At 42.1% G+C, this 16909-nt stretch overlaps 2 protein-coding genes across 3 annotated transcripts; both read left to right on the top strand.

The window, feature by feature from the left end:
* The first annotated feature begins 254 nt into the window (after positions 1-254).
* On the top strand, positions 255-4818 carry LOC105416615 (V-set and immunoglobulin domain-containing protein 10-like). 2 transcript variants are annotated; one of them, XM_029839505.1, is made up of 12 exons: positions 255-421; positions 835-1164; positions 1443-1715; positions 1788-2048; positions 2265-2507; positions 2578-2856; positions 3365-3457; positions 3775-3999; positions 4070-4192; positions 4272-4312; positions 4500-4540; positions 4607-4818. In XM_029839505.1, the coding sequence occupies exons 1-12, from the start codon at positions 349-351 to the stop codon at positions 4725-4727; spliced, it is 2103 nt and encodes a 700-aa protein (XP_029695365.1). In that variant the 5' UTR covers positions 255-348; the 3' UTR covers positions 4728-4818. The 2 variants fall into 2 exon arrangements, with proteins under 2 accessions (XP_029695365.1, XP_029695364.1); XM_029839504.1 differs by having other exon boundaries at positions 4454-4540.
* Positions 4819-6614: 1796 nt separating this feature from the next.
* On the top strand, positions 6615-8834 carry lim2.5 (lens intrinsic membrane protein 2.5). Its single transcript, XM_003965630.2, has 5 exons — positions 6615-6824; positions 7385-7585; positions 8194-8343; positions 8444-8578; positions 8681-8834. Exons 2-5 carry the CDS (start codon positions 7408-7410, stop codon positions 8740-8742), a joined length of 525 nt encoding a protein of 174 aa, XP_003965679.1. The 5' UTR covers positions 6615-6824; positions 7385-7407; the 3' UTR covers positions 8743-8834.
* Positions 8835-16909: the final 8075 nt, after the last annotated feature.

Below are 16909 nucleotides of genomic sequence, written 5' to 3'. Positions count from 1 at the left end.
TCTACTCCTTCAGTGGTGCTGCAGATGGATACCCTTCATTAAATTCTGAATATTCTGACTAGGCAATGGACTGCAAAAACTCACCGATAGTCATGATTCAAATTCTTATGGATGAAAAAACCCGACAAACACACCCATTTTTGTGGCACTAGAGAAATTAGACAAGGGGCGTGATCTCATGTGCACAATCAGGCTTTTGTTGTAGGTCCCATGCAGGCATGCGCTGTGTTGACAGCTGAGCTAAAGACACAGCAGGTTATGCAGGTGGTTCAGTCACTGCGATTCAAGAGTCCAAGGACATTTCTTCTCCTTTGTTATTGTGTTCTTGGAATACATTTCTGTTTTTAAATGATGCAAATTTCTGAATACATTAGCTTCAAGTCAGTGTTTCTCCTTATTTTACTTTGTTTTTCTTATCAAGGTAAGACATATTTACATTTTTATTCTAAAAACATATTTGCTTGGATTTTGCTGAGATAAATCCAGTGAATTTAAAGTGGACTCAAGTTCAGAGTGACACTTGACGTTTGACATAAAGAGTCACAATCAATTGCCACAATTATTGTGACTTACAGGCTTTTAGGTTTCACCTTGAAATTTAGAGCTCTGTTTTCCCTCATGTGACCATCACACCATCATAGAGACTGGAACTTGCACAGATTCCAGCAAAACAAATGTATTATTTTAGCTTTTTGTAGCTAATCTTAACAACTCAACTACATAAAACACCTTAATCAAATGTTAAGAAAATGGTATTGAAACTACATAAAGTTGTAGTTTAACAGCTGATTAAGGCTAACACTATAAGTTGAGGTGCCTAATTCTTTTTGGCAGGGGCCCACTGTGAGCTGGTTGTTTCTCCTGCTGGTCCCTCTGACGTGAAGGTTTTAGCCGGGAGTCAAGTAACCCTGGCCGTGTCCTTCAGTGGTGCCTCTGACCCAGTGGTTACCTGGTTTATCAGAGACCTTCCTGTCGTCACCTGGACAATTGCATCTTTTGAGCCTCCAGACATTGCAGCAGACAGACGGACCGTGCTGAGGATTGAAAGTAATGGATCCCTTACATTTTTAAACGTGCCTGTCTCCTATACCGACAGCTACACGGTTGAAATGACAAAGTCTGGGCTGGGAAAGTCACGGACTACTTTCAGCCTGAAAGTATATGGTGAGTTGTGTTTGATACCTTTGTTGGATGCTCAAATTTATTTGACACCATCTCCCATCTCTTATTAAATCTTTTTTTCCCCCAAACCCTTCTGAATTTGATAACACTGGCCTCATGTATAAATCTATATTTTCTCTTCATGCTAATAGTGAGAAGGTACGTTCACCAACATCTACAATATAAATACTTTACCCTAATGAATTTATGCCACTAAAGTTTCAATTTTCCGCCACGGTGATTTTTTTTCCTGCACCTGATCCACCTTCAATAATTCGCAGACAACATCAAGAACGTGCTGTTGAGTATGCAGCCAGATTTCGCCACAGAGGGAGCAGCGCGGTTCACCCTCCACTACAGCATTCTGCAAGGAGTGGTAGAGCAGCAGATGTGGTTATTCCATGGCATCGAGATAAATAGCAACTCTCACTACTCGGTGGAAAACAGGAGCCTGGTGGTCCTTAAGCCGACCCGAAATGATACAGGACAGTACACCTTATTATTGACAAACCCCTTCAGCAGCGCAACAGCGCACAGCAACGTCACCGTGCGGTGTAAGCCTAAAAATTTCTGCTTCTGTCATTGAAAACCTCCCCTTCATTCTCTTCTAAATCTGTCTGTCTCAGATGGACCAGATGAGCCCACCCTTGAGGCCCACCCGGCTAAGCCTTTTTACATATCAGGAGACTCTCTGGCTCTTTCCTGCCGAGCTGATGGCTTCCCACAGCCAACTGTGGAGTGGCTCTTCGGTGGGCAGACTGTCTCCCACGCCAGAGTGCTCAATATAACAGATGTGCAGACCAGTCAAGGGGGTGAATACACATGTTTGTTGCGCAACGAGGAGACAATAAAACAACGGGAAAAGATCATTCATTTAAAAGTCTACGGTATGTAAAAAGTGTCAATGGAATCTTTTCATAGTGTTTAGTGTCTTAGATAAATTTCACTCCACTGGGCCCAATTAAAATTGTTGGACTAATAACGCTGCTTGAATTTGTACCATTAAAACAGGCTCTTGTCTTTGCAATATCTTATATTCACTTCCTCTCTTTAATTGAGTTTTCATCATGTGATGAAATTACTTCCAAGATCTTTTTCAACAGAGAGGCCGTTGGGTACCCCTGTGTGCTCTGTGCAGTCAGTAAATAATACTGAATTGCAGTACCAGTGTCAGTGGTTGGCAGGAAGCCCTCCGGCACAGCTTTCCTTCCCAGTTTTGAGCAACTCCAGCAGCGGTGCTGCTATCCTCAGTCTAAATGTCACCGCCGTAAATACCCTCGATGGGAAACCTGTCACCTGCATTGCTGACCACCCAGTCGAAAAGACCAACTGTGACATTACTGCGCGTAAGTCTTGGATCCACAATGATCTATTTGAGGTGTACACATGATGAGCTATGGAGGTTCTCTCCACCAGGTAGTCCAGCCAAGTTCCTACCAGCTGTGAGAACGACAGTTGACTCTGAGGGCAAAATAGTGGTCAGTATCCGCTGTGTCAGCGAGGCGTCACCCACAGCTGCGGTGTTGTGGACCGACGGCCACAGAGCACTCACCAATGGGACAACCTACCAGATCATCACCGACGCCACACAGCTCAACATTCACCATTATAATGTTAGCAACTTCCTCCTCAACAACTATACGTGCGTCTGCCGCAACCCACTGGGCAGCCAGACCAGGCAAACACGGTTAAAAGGTAACGTGAATCCAACCGGGGTCATTTTGGCGCAATTTTCTGAACTCCTACTGTTCCGGTACAATGATGGTGAAGAATGGTGCTTCGGAACAGCCAGTATTTTCAACAGGGCTCCTCCACTGGTCTCTCTCTGGGGCCCATATTTTCCCGTGGTCATTCAGTCATGACCCACGTCTAGAGTTTCTGTCCCCTACTATCCTCAGTGAATGAAACTCTAATACGCTTTGACATCTTGCCTCTTAGCGGAACAAACTTGGAGAGAGCGTCAATCAAATGTTAGTTACCATGGCTGCACGTGTCTGATGCATGCCTTTCAAAATAAGTTGCTTTGTCAAAAAAAACATGTCCAACATCTGATGCACATGAAATATAATTTACTTTTTTTTCAGCAGCTGTCCGCTTACTCAGTTGTCATGGATTTGTGTAGTTTCTGCTCCTTTCCTCTAAACAAAGCTCTCCCTGGTTTACGATGGCACTTCCCACCCCCACCTCCACCCTATCTTTCCAGGACCGTCCATCTCAGATTCCAGTTTGTTCCCCAATCAAAATGGTACCATCATCACACTAACCTGGGAGGTCCCGCCGATGTCTATTGTTACAGGTGAGAGGGGCCACTTCCAGAAGGATTATTTTTCCTGATAAATGTTTTTCGCAGTGCTGCGTCATGAACCCAATTTTCTGGTTTTGAGTTTGTACGTCTCAGCAAAAGCCTGGGACGCAAACACCCCCTTGAAAACAGAAACTCAGCACAGACGATACAGGTGTAAACACACTAGAGAAATGAGTGGACACTTTGGCAGAGCAGTTTTGTGTTCTCAAAACACACACCTGAGCTAAATGACTCCATAAATCAAATGACGTTTTAAATAAGACAGCATGATGAACATAAACATAAACATGATGCCATGTTTTCCAAAGGCTTTGATATTCAGATGAAAGGACCGGGCCTCCTGAGCCAAAACCACCATGGAATCGAAGACAGAAGCGCCTCAAGCAGATTTCACACCATCCAGCAGAAACCCGGCAGCGCTCGCAGCACAGATGTCTTTTACCTCGATCCAGACTTGACATATAGGTTCCGGGTGATACCTAAAGCCCGTGTGACAGAGGGAGAGCCCTCCAAAGTTCTGAAAATTGGTCCAGGTACATCAGATTGTTGACTGCATATGCCTCAACGTTTCAGGTGTAAAACTCTTGGAAGTGTTGATTCTAGGCGGTGGGCTGAGCGGACCCGCCATCGCTGGCATTGCAGCTGGAATCCCCTGCAGCCTCCTCGTGCTGTTGCTTCTGCTGGGTGTGGTCGTCTACCTCTGGATCTACTGTGACAACAAAAGAAGTGTGTGATGTGTGAGCTTGTTTGGCACCAACTTTGAAATTAACTGATGCATTTCATTCACATTCTATTGGTGTCATAGGCCAGAGGACTAGATATCCACTGTCAAGAGGGGGCGAGAAGGTTTGAGTCGCTTCACTGGTTAACATGACACATATTCAGTTATATGTGCAGCTTTATTAACAGTTCATTTATATATATATATATATTTATATTTAGTGTACTGCTCCAGGCATTTATTTGGTTGTTTTGCTTTTTGTGCAGAAAGTGACAACCCAAATTGATAAAACTCCTCAAAATGTGTCAACAGGAGGTCTTAACATTGCCCCAGATTACAACAGGTTACAGCAGGTAGGCTTTTCAAGATTAAAATATCTGACTGGATGGATTTTATTCACAGTATTCTTTCCTTATCAGGCTCCTTCTGAAAGATCTGTGGCTCTCCCCAACTTTGTCCCCCCACCACCCGTCAGAGTGGCTACAACTGTCTAAGACTAATTCTTATTCACGAACATTTTATAATTTTATTTTATTTTAAAAGTGGGAGGTTTTATTTACATAATCTTTTTTATATATAAACTTTCTCCACTTTAACATGTCATTTCATTTATTGATTAAAAGCAATATTAAAGCCATTTCTCTCTGCTTGCTGTCTTGAATTTTGAGTACCGTAGTTAATGAAATTAATCATTTAGATGATGATGTCAGACTTGCTTGGCAGGTATGTGTGGGATTGTTCTATGCATATATTCAGATAATCTCACAGTTTAGCCTTTCGTTCGCTTTAGCTTATTTTTTATAATGTACAGTTTTTCTGTTTTTATTGACCTATCGATAATTACTAGTGCAAGGGCACAAGGGCAGCCTCACAATTCCAAAGTATAGCAGAGAGCCAAAATAGTATACAGGGAGGGTTTTCTGACACCAATACCAGAGAGATTAGTAGTCAAAGTATTACCAAAATAATTTTTGTTGTTTACAACTTTGAAGGTTGGCCAACAGGTGGTGCTGTTCTCCACGCCTCTCTGTGCTTCCACCTTATCAATGTAGGTTTATTTGAGTGATCTCGGGAGATACTGTATGTGGCCCTGGTAGAGTATCCATCACTCCCAAAGCTGAGACAAGAACGGGAGTGTGGGTTCTAAATCTAGTGGTCTTTATTGCATAGTTCCATGCATAAAATTCTGCTGAACTGTGGCTGTGAGGAGCAGCAATTGAGGACAAAAAAAGCAGAAAAAGAAACAAAAGCAAAGAGCATGTGATGCAGTCACTCACATTAAGAGTTCGAAACCTGTTCAAAATACTGCTTTAATCAAATATTCGGATGTTCTACAGATTACTATTAAATAATTAATGCTTAAAAACGTATAATGGTGATCTTTAATGTAAAACTTGAAGCAGAAGCAGAGCTCTACAAAATTGCTGAGCTAGCTATAGCAATGTTGAACATTATGACTGTCACATATTTGCTGCATCAATCAGTCTTAACATGTAGATTACATACACAAATCTTTGATATGTACTTTAGAGAGATGTCAGTGAACAGTAGAATTGCCAACATTGTGACTAGGGCATCCCACTCTCTAATAGGGATCAGATGTTTTTATGGGCCATTTCCTGCAACCAAAAAGTGAAGCAAGTTCTTTTTATCTAGGCCAAGTGCAGCTATTGTGTCATACTGATTCCAAGAGCTGTTCCACAAACCTGAGTCTCAGTTTCAACAGCAACAATTAAATGCGTGTTTATTTCTCAATGCCACTTTAAAGGTTGCAAATTGCACCACCAAATGTTTTCTTTCAAAAGGTAACAGCAGCAAAGGAAAAGCTAATTAAAATCCCAAAAAAATTGGAATATCCGTCCCAATTCAAATTCTCTTTTTAGACGTCTTTTGCCTTTTGGAGGACTTCATCCTTTGTTGTACGAAAGACCAGTTCGAGGGGGCAACTGTTAAGTATGGAGAAGGAATTTTACCCAACCACAAACATCAGTTGGTCCCAGTACGTCCCAGTAACTATGCACAATCATATATTTACTTTGGTTGTCAGAATAATTCTATGCTGACTATATTTAGACAATTAACAGGCACATTAAGCGCAGCATTTTAATAGACTGGTGGTCCCAGTGCACATGCAATGATCTCCGGTCATGTCTCTTTTTTCCCCCAGCATGTATGTGTCCTTTTGGCCACGCCCACACCACTGTGAATGAAAGTGTGCAATTCAGCATGTTCCATTGACCACAGCAGTACTGCAAGCCTCTGCACATCCACAGTTCCAGAACCCCTAATAGAAAAACAGACAAGGGCTGTGGTGCTGCAACATCATACCCATCACACCCAGCCCCCAATACCATAACCCCCCACCCCTCCCTTGACCCCCAAAATATACACCAAATAGAGGTCCGGTGTGAAAGCCCTCACGTGGCTTTTGCCCCGGCAGCTCCAGTGCGTTTGTTCTGAACTGATTGTTGTGAAGGATTTTGCCACCATCAACAAAAATTTTTAGGGGATAACCTTTTGGAATTTGGCCTAGGGCTCCCTCTTTCATGCTTCACACACTCCTGGCGTGCACTCTCTCTCATTCTTTCCCTGAGTAAAGGCTGACACTGGAGGGCTGACTTATCCCGAGGAGTTCTGGTAAGATGATGACAGGTCTTTTGGTAATTGCTGATGTCACTTTGGTGAAATGAATAGTTAAAGGTAGGCTTCTAACCACTCACTAGTTGATCAGGTTATCACTCATATGTGAATGGGGATATACTGTAAGCAGATTCATTACTTGCTACTTATTTACTTTCAAATCTTTACTCTTAAAAAAATACATTGATTTGGTTTTGTATTTTCAGGTTAACTGTTGATGCCTTAAAGTCTCCAACTGAGAGTGTAACATGCATGTCAGCTTTGATGTGACACAGATGTGGAAAAGGATGCAATCCGTTTGTATTTTTGAGTTTGTAGTTGAAAAAGCCATATAATAAATGTAAAGCGTATCAGATTTCTGTTCATCTCCAACATTACTCTCATTTCAACACTGAGCATCAGAAGTATTAATGACGTCTCTCTGCTTCATCAGATTTTTGGGCTTATCCGCCCTCATCAGGTTGCTTTACTATCACAACTGAATGAAGCTTGAGCTCTATTACAAGGTTTAAATCCCCACCGGCTCCCATTCCCACCTTTGTTTTCTTTTCGTGCAGTACGTGAAGCCTTGGTGTCACTCATGATGTACAGCTTCATGGGAGGGGGCTTATTTTGTGCCATTGTGGGGAACATCCTGTTGGTGGTCTCAACAGCGACAGACTACTGGATGCAGTACCGTCTCTCTGGCAGCTTTGCCCATCAAGGCCTGTGGAGGTACTGCATGTCTGGGAAATGCTACATGCAGACTGACAGCATCGGTAAGTGAATGTGGCCCTTAAAGCCTCATCATGGGACTGAATCTGAACTGTACTCACCTGAACACAGGTTGTAGTATTTGTAGAGAATCCATGGTTGACATTGCTGCAGTATCAGCCGAGCATGAGGGAAACGCTTGGACTTGGAGTATTTCAGATTTTGGTTTGACCAAATTTTTATTAGATGACCAAATGAGCAATAATCACTTCAAGATGCTGTCAAGATGGAGATCATCATCTATTTAATGGTCATCCAATAAAGTGGCCTGACATAAATAACATTTGTTTATTTATTCGATTTTTTTTTTTAGCTGCTTGTAAACAGAACTCTAAAATGGACAATGGGTCATGTCTGGATCCATACATATGCATATGTACAGGAGGAAATACTTAACATGGCTTTTCTCACCTGATCTGACATGCATAAGTCAGTGTGCTAATGCACAGTTTATATCTCAGTGGCGTATTCACACGATTAACTTACGGTAATTAACACACAGAATCTACAATTAGTCTGCATATTTCAAATGACACACCAAAACAACGCTTTGTTATTTTGTTTTAAAATTATAAATATGAAGTTTGCATTCTGGCTTGATTTTCCTCCTCAGCCTACTGGAACGCCACTCGCGCCTTCATGATCCTGTCGGCCATGTCGTGCTTTGCTGGAATCATCGCTGGGATCCTCTCTTTTGCCCACTTTTCAGCCTTCGAGAGGTTCAATCGCTCCTTTGCTGCTGGCATCATGTTCTTCGTTTCGAGTGAGTTGCGGTGGCGGCCATGAGTGAAGCAGGTCCAATAACAGACCTGCTTACAGGGTTGAATTTAAAATTGTGCTTCTCCCTCTGTCCTGTTCCAAAGCTCTCTTTGTTCTGCTTGCAATGGCTATTTACACGGGGGTGACAGTGAACTTCCTGGGTAAGCGCTTTGGCGACTGGCGTTTCTCCTGGTCGTACATACTAGGCTGGGTGGCACTGCTGATGACCTTCTTTGCAGGTTTGTTTTTTAAAAAAAAAGTGTTTTATGTGTTACTACAGTGTTATTTGTGTTAAATAAGCATTCTACTGCTTTCCATCTATCTTGTAAATTATTTTGCAGGTATATTCTACATGTGCGCCTACAGAATGCACGAATGCAGAAGAGTGGCTGGCCCACGTTGAACCAGGACAGATGTGCCGTGGGTGTAAAGGTTCCCAAATGCCATTCAAATGCAGGGCATTTGCTGTCAAAAATAAATAAATAAATAAAATCTACAACTTTGTTCAGATCATTTCTTTTGGCTTTGACACACAAAATAGGTCTTCTCCAGGGCAGCTATACAGACAGCGGAGTAAAAATAGGGGTCAGTACATGACAGAAAATACTGAGCAGCAAAGGATAGAGGCCAAAGTGCCCACTATATAATAGCTGTAGCTATTCTGGGTAGTTCCTGAATGACTCAGGCCTGCTTCCTCACCCTCTGAAGTAAGAACATCATTACTGAAATGCTTCTGAAAACAAACCTGCATATTTTGACAAAGCGAATGCACAAAGGTCTATACAGAGGAAGTGTTTTATTTCTGGCTCAATTTTAGAGACCTCTCTGGTGTGTAGAAGATAAGGAAGTCCCGAAATTTCCAGTTATACAACAATAAACAGCTTTATCTCACTAATTTCAGCCTGTGGCCTTTACTGGCCACAAAGTGCACTTTAGCGCACACACATAAACTCACGAACATATGAAGACACACAAGGGACTGGTCATATTGACCAATAAAAATGAGAAGGGGTGACATTATCAATTACATAAAACAGACAACTGAGTGGTATTTTATTTTATTTTTTTAAATGTATAAAACTATAAACTAGTAACGTAATGAAATAACTGTATACATATGAAATATGTTTGAAAAAACAGGCTTATTTACAAAAATCAATAGACCATTCAGGCCAGAGTAAAATTATAAATGCTCAGAAAAGAAAAATATATAAAATAGAATAAAAGAAGACTCAAGGCATATTGGTTTGAAATGGAATGTTCAAAATTCACTTCAGACAACTGTGTTCATTGTTTATATATTTTTTTCAATGATCAATTTTTGGTTTATGTAATGTGAGAAACTTGTATAAAGAGCTACTGTAAAGTATCCAGACTGCCAACGTCTTTTAGTAGCAATCCAGTTTCTCTTTGGTTTTAATATTTTAAGGTAATTATTTGTTTTGAGCCACAGCAAATGATTCACTCAGAACGGTCAGTAATGAAAGAACAACTTGCTATTATTGTCCAGTGCTTGTGTGTGTACTAGGGTCCAAAGAAAGTAGTTTTTTCTAACACAAATTAGCCGCTACCTTTAGGGACAGATCATTGCTAGCTTAGCCAAGGCTGCATGAGCCTATATTTTGTTAGCAAAATACCTGAAACAGCTCATTATATTTGTTTCCAGATTCTATTATCCTGACTTTGCTATGATCCTGTGTCTGGTCTGTGTGTTTGGTCTGTGGTGCTCTGTTTCTCCACTAGGACAAGCTTATTCAAAACGAATAAGCTTGTCAGTGCAAGTGGGAGAACTGGCGAGCTGTCACTCTTCCCACTCCATGGCCTCTAGGCTATCTTTGTCCGGGATGCTCTCTTGGCAACATGAATCTCTTCCCTTGAGTTTTTTAGTGGATTTAGGTGCTGACGGGTGTTTCATTGACCAGGAGGTGGTGAGGAAGTCCAACGTTCCCATAGTAGAGCTCCCCAAGCCAGTCACTTTCACGGACCTTGACGGTAAGCCGATCACTACAGTGACGCATCAGACAATCCCTCTCTCAACATCTCCATGAACCATCTTGAGGTGATCCAGTTTTTGTGATTCCCTCCCCTGCTGTTCTCAGGTCCCCCTGGTTAAGTTTCCATAACCCTCAATTTCACTGGTCGTTAGGCATGATCACTGGCTGGAGTGCTTCCTGCCACTCCGATTGTCTTCAATCTGCTCAGGCCTCCCTACCTGCAAGCACAGTTCCCCTTTCTGAGCCACCTGACCTGTCAATGGTGCCAGTGGAATATCATGACCTTGCAGAGGTGTTCAGTAAGGCGCATGCTCTCTCGTTGCCTCATTGGCTCGATGACGGCTGTATCGACCTCCTTCCTGGGGTGCCGCTTCCATCCGGCAGATTATACCACCTCTCCAGATCTGAACAGGGGGCAATGGAGAGGTACATTAAGATTAAGATGTACTTTATTCATCCCCGTGGGGAAATTGAATTATAGTAGCAACCTATACAAAGTATAGAAACAGAATAAATAAATGCAGATAAGATTAAAACGTTATAAGCATATATACAGCATATATTATAAGCATATATATATATATATATATGTGTGTATATATATGTATATGTGTATATATATATGTGTGTGTGTATATATATATATGTGTGTGTGTGTATATATGTATGTATATATATATGTATGTGTATATATATATGTATGTATATATATATATATATGTGTGTGTGTGTGTGTGTATATATATATATGTGTGTGTGTGTTTATATATATATGTGTGTATATATATGTATATGTATATATGTATGTATATATGTATACACACACATGTATATATGTATATATACACATATGTATATATATATATATATATGTGTGTGTGTGTGTGTGTGTGTGTGTGTATACATATATACACACACACACATATATATATATATGTACACACACACATATATACATATATATACACACACACACACACACATATATATATATATATACATAATATAATATATACATATAAGCATTAAGGGCCAGCTCTGTCCTGGGATGTCCCCTGGACTCAGTGGAGGTGGTGGGAAATGGAAGGATGATGGCTAAGCTGTCATCCATGTTGAACAACACGTCCCACCCCCTACAGGACACCCTGACAGCACTGGGCAGCTCCTTCAGTGAGCGGCTGCTCCACCCTCGCTGTGTGAAGGAGAGGTATCGTAGATCTTTCCTGCCGGCTGCTGTCAGACTGCACAATAAACAGAACACCCGCTAACACAATCTGAATATTATATATTCTGATATGTATATTGTATTCACCCTCTGTACTATGTACAGGTACACAGAGGCCGAGTATCCATTTATCTGGATTATTGTAAATATACATCCTCTTTGTATATTCCATTTGATTTCTATTTGATTTTATCTTATTTTCTCTGAGTGCTCTTGTTGCTGTTGTTGCACTGTAAATTTCCCCGTGTGGGACAATAAAGGATCTGAATCTGAAACATATATACATAAATATAGAATAAAATAGAAATAAAATTACAACATAAACATTACACAGTTATTGTTATTGGCTGGGTTAGGATGAGTTATACAGTTTGATGGCGGACGGCAGGAATGACTTCCTGTAGCGTTCCTTAGAGCAGCGAGACTGCAGGAGTCTGCTGCTGAAGCTGCTTCTCAGTTTGTCCACTGTGTTATGTTATGGAGGGGGTGGGAGGGATTGTCCATGATGTTACTTGATGCTACATGACAGAGTTGTTGACCACAGGACTTCATCTTCTCCAGTCGGTGCAGGATTTTTCTTTGTCCAAATGAAGGATGGTTCCCTGTGGCCATGCAATGACTATCAGAGTCTCAATTAGATCACTGTTAAGAATAGGTACCCTCTCCCTCTCCTGGACGCTGCCTTTAGTCTGCTCCACAGGGCCCACTTCTTCCCCAAGCTCGACCTGAGAAGTGCCTACCATCTTGTCTGGGTCTGGCAGGGGGATGAGTGGAAAATGGCTTTCAACACACCCCTTCGACACTTCAAATATCCAGTGATGCCTTTTGGTTTGACTCATATTCCTGCTGTGTTTCAGGTCCTACTCAATGACGTGCTGCGAGAGATGCTCAACCGGTTCCAGTTTGTCTACATCAACGACATTCTTATTTTTTCTGAGGCCCAAGAGGAGCACGTCCAGCACGTCCGTTTGGTTCTTCAGCATCTTCTGTGAACCAGCTGTATGTTAAGACCAAGAAGTGTGATTTTCATGCCACCTCTGTCACTTTTCTGGGCTCCGTCATCTAGCAGTTCCAACTCTCCAGATCCATCGAAGGTGAAGGCTGTAGCGGAGTGGCCTACTCCCTTTTCCCTAAAACAGCTTCAGTGGTTCCCGGGCTTTGCCAACTTTTATAGATGTTTATCCAAAGTTACAGCAAGGTGGTAGCCCCTCTAACCAGTCTGACATCTACCCTCAAGCCATTCTGCTGGTCCCAAGTAGGCATGAGGCTGCATTCTTTCTCAAGTCAATATTCACCTTCGCTCCTATCTTGGTTCACCTGGATCCCAGCTGTCAGATCGTGATTCTTCGAAAGTTGGTGTGGGCGCTGTTCTCTCTCAGTGAGATCCTGAGGAATAGAAGCTCCGTCCCTGTGCCTTCTTTAGCCGTCGACTGACCCCTGCAGAATGAAACTATGACGTAGGTAATCGAGAGCGCCTTGCAGTGGTGCTGGCCTAACAGGAGTGGAGGCACTGGTTGGAGGGGTCAGCTCAGCCATTTGTGGTATGGACAGACCACAAGAACCATGGCTATCTCAGGAGTGCAAAGCGGCTTCTCTTGGCAAGAACGTTGGGCCCTTTTCCTGGGGCGTTTCCGGTTCACCCTGACCTACCGGCCTGGATCAGCGAACATTAAGCCGGATGCCTTGTCCAGCCAGTTCTCTCCCAATCCCTTCAGTTTTCAGCTTGTGCCCATCCTGCCCCCCTCCTGCATTGTGACCGCAGCTACCTGGGCGGTGGAGGAGAAGGTGCAGGAGACACAGCAGTCTCAGCCCAGTCCCACATGTACCCCTCACAACCGGCTGTTTGTCCCAGAGTCTGTTCTCTCTGAAGTACTGCAATGGGGCCATTCTTCCCAGCTCAGTTGCCATCCAGGCTACCCCAGACCCTTTGCTTCGTCCAGCAACAATTATAGTGGCCTTCTATGTCCCAGGGCATTAAGTCCTTTGTCGCTACCTGTCCGGTATCTGCCCGAGGGAAGTCCTCCGACTGACCACCTGTGGGGCTCTTTTAATCTGCTCACCATCCCAAGATGCCCCTGGTCACACATTGCACATCTGCGACTTTTTTGGGATACATCATTGCTTAGGGCTGTATCTGGATGGACCCAGCGAGGTCTCTCCTGTAGCCTCCTGGCCACTCCCCAATTCCAGTAAGCAACACTGGGGAAATGATTGTTAAAATGCCTTTGGAGTAATGGCGGCATTGGCTGGAGGGGGCCAGAGTGCCTTTTCTAGTGTGGACCGAACACACGAACTTGGAGTTCATCCAGACCGCCAAAAGACTGAATTTGCGTCAAACACGCTGCGCCCTGTTCTTTGCCCATTTTAATTTCACCCTCTCCTACAATTCTGCTACCCGCAATGTGAAACCTGATGCCCTTTCTCGTCAGTTCCAGAAGGGAGAGAACCCAGGAGAAGAGCCTGAATTCATTCTTCCTATTCTCTAAATGGTTGCCATTTTTTCTTGGGAGATTCTAGATTCAAGATTCAAGAGTACTTTATTGATCCCTTTAGGGGGTGTCCATCAGGGAAATTAGCATCTCCAAAGAAACGTACAGCACTGTACAAAATTTCCCACCACCATTACACCCCATTAAACCTATTAAAGATAATAAAAATATAATAAAATAAGAGATAAAATAGAATAAATTAAAAATGGAATATTAATATAAATATAAAACTATAAAAATGTTCCAGTCCTTCAAGGTCCTTCAAGATCAAGGTGAGAGTGAAGTCTGCCATTGAAGGGTAGGCTCGCCACAGCGCCCGCCCTCCTGATGGCTAGTTTGTTCCGCCGGCTTTTGCAGTGGACCCATGGTTCTAGACTCACCTGTCATCCTGTTTTCCAAAGAACACGAGCTTTTCTCCTCCAACACTTCTGGTGGGCCACTCTGGAGGAGGACATGCATGGATTCATCAAGGCCTGTACCATTTGCTCCCAACACAAACCATCTCGTCAAGCTCCCTCTGGTCTTTTTCAGCCCCTGGCACTCACACTTTGCCAGATTTCTTTGTGTGCTCATGCCCTCTCCAGCATTATTCTTTAGATTGTTTTCCTGGTTAAGACCCTGCCTGTTCTCGACCTGCCTGTCCTGCTCCTGCCCTGGTAAACTACTTATTCTTCCATCTGACTTTGCCTGTTCCCTGGCTGTTCTGGTTTGCCTGAGTTCTTCTCATCCTGCAACGTGTTCTTTTCTGAGGATTATCGACCTGTGGGATTATTTCCTGGAATTTTTGGACACTGTTCTTACACTGTGCTCTTACGTGGACAGACTATTAATTAATCACTGGGAAGGTTCTTCTGTGGTTTGTGTGTTGCAACTGGGTCCTGCTTCTGCCTATGACACTTAAATAGATTGAAATTCTGTTGACATTTAATATTTTTCATTTAAATGTTCTCAGTGATGTCTTATTACATCATTAGGGAGTATTTAATGAGCGTGAATTGGGATGCTATTTAAAAATTTATTTCAATAAGACGTACAGCATTTTTATAACATTTTGGTTTATCAGGCAGTCACATCAGACCCCTAATTAAAGTATTAGTCTGGAGTTCTACTTTTTCAGCCTGTTTTCTTCTCTCTGGTATTCTGCATTTGGGAGTCCATTATTCTCCACCACCATTCTTCATAGAGTCAGTCTGAGGTTTGTCTTCCTCAAGTCATTCTGAAAGTGTGTAATGGTACAGATTTCCTCTTTGATGCTGCTCCAGCTGTCTCAACCTCCCTCTTCTCTGCCATTCCTAGCAATGCTGGCAATAGACAGGCAGAATGTAACTTGATTCTGACAACTCAGTAGATGGCACTGTTTGGACAACACATGGTGCACTGAAAGCTTGCGTCAGCATCTAAAAAGAAGTGTTTCTGCTGAGATGGTCAACTGTGTTTTCAGTTCCTCACTGTGATACTGGTGATGTCAAGAGTTCCTAGTCTGCAGCTTCCGCCATGTTTAGTTCACACATAAACTCAGCTGATGATATAAGGAGACTTTAGCTGCATCTAAATGTATTATACTGTATTTAGTCATTATATAAAATGTCTGTCGCAGTAAAGTTGTTTTATTCAAAGTACTGATCTACTGTTGCATTATTGAAATGTATTAGTATTTGACAGGTACCCTTTTAACACAGAACACATGTATTCATCCATTTCCCAAACTCATGCATTTAACCATAAACTGTTGCTTAACATGCTTATCTTCTCGTAAAAATAAATGTTTCCCTTTAAGATTTGTTTGTTTTGAATGAATTCAGTCGATTTTGTCTGATTATTTGAAAATGTGGAAATAAGGTGAAACTAATGGAAACAATGAAATTTAAAAAAAGTTAGAGATATACAGATTGCAGAATAGACAAGGCATAAAATTAAAGTACGATCTAAGACACTCCAGTTTTCAAAACAGCTTTGTTGAAATCAGTGAGCTGTTCTGTGCCTGAATATTATTCCATCACCAGAGAGCAAAATATAAAAATGCTGAGTTCAAAATTTAGGGGAGCCACAAGAGCCCCCATCTAGTGGTGTGAAGACTGTAGAAACTTAGTGGAAGTCAGCAGTCGACGTCCCCTGTGCAACATGTCAAGATAGTTTGTATAAGAAGTTTATATTTTGTGATTAAATAAAAGAAATATTTGAGGGTTGGATTAATTAGAGGGATTATTTAAGTGTGGTTATGGAGGGAGTTATTCATTAAAGAGAATCACAGCTTCTGCAGCTTGTGTCAAGAGAATCACAGCAAAAAAAGGGGAGGCCAGATCCAGATCAAGGACTGGACTGGGACCCACTCCTCCAAAATATGCTGCACAGTTCATAACAGTGAGCACCATTTCAAATTGCTGGAACTCCATCCAAAAGGGCATTTGCTCACAATTGCTCTCCGACTTCCCCCTGAACTGAGCTCAGGGCAGTGTTAAGGTATGAAAGTGTCAACATGAGCTCCCAAAAATGCTAATGAACAGTAAATGCTTAAACTGATCACTGAAAAAAATCCCAATTCTATACTTTGGGTGTGAGTCTTTTGGGTGGACCAAAATGCTCTTGTTCGCTGGCAAGCTTGGTGGACAAATGTTTGGGTTCATCTGCTGGTCAGTTGGTTGCGCAACATATAAACTGCACTATGCATTTTTATAGTGTTGCTTTAATGAACAGCTTAGCAATAGGGCATTTTTGTACATGGCAAAGGCTATAAGTTAAATTTTCGGCTATAAGTTACAGACAACAAAGATTCACCCATACAGGTTTATTGTCAATTAAAACCTTTTCAATCCCACATCCTTAAAGTATAGGGTCATCACACCTATTTACCTTCTGCGTAAC

The sequence above is a fragment of the Takifugu rubripes genome, chromosome 7 (assembly GCF_901000725.2).
Source record: "Takifugu rubripes chromosome 7, fTakRub1.2, whole genome shotgun sequence".
In the NCBI taxonomy this organism is placed as follows: Eukaryota; Metazoa; Chordata; class Actinopteri; order Tetraodontiformes; family Tetraodontidae; genus Takifugu; species Takifugu rubripes.
This window is presented reverse-complemented; position numbering and strand designations above follow the sequence as displayed.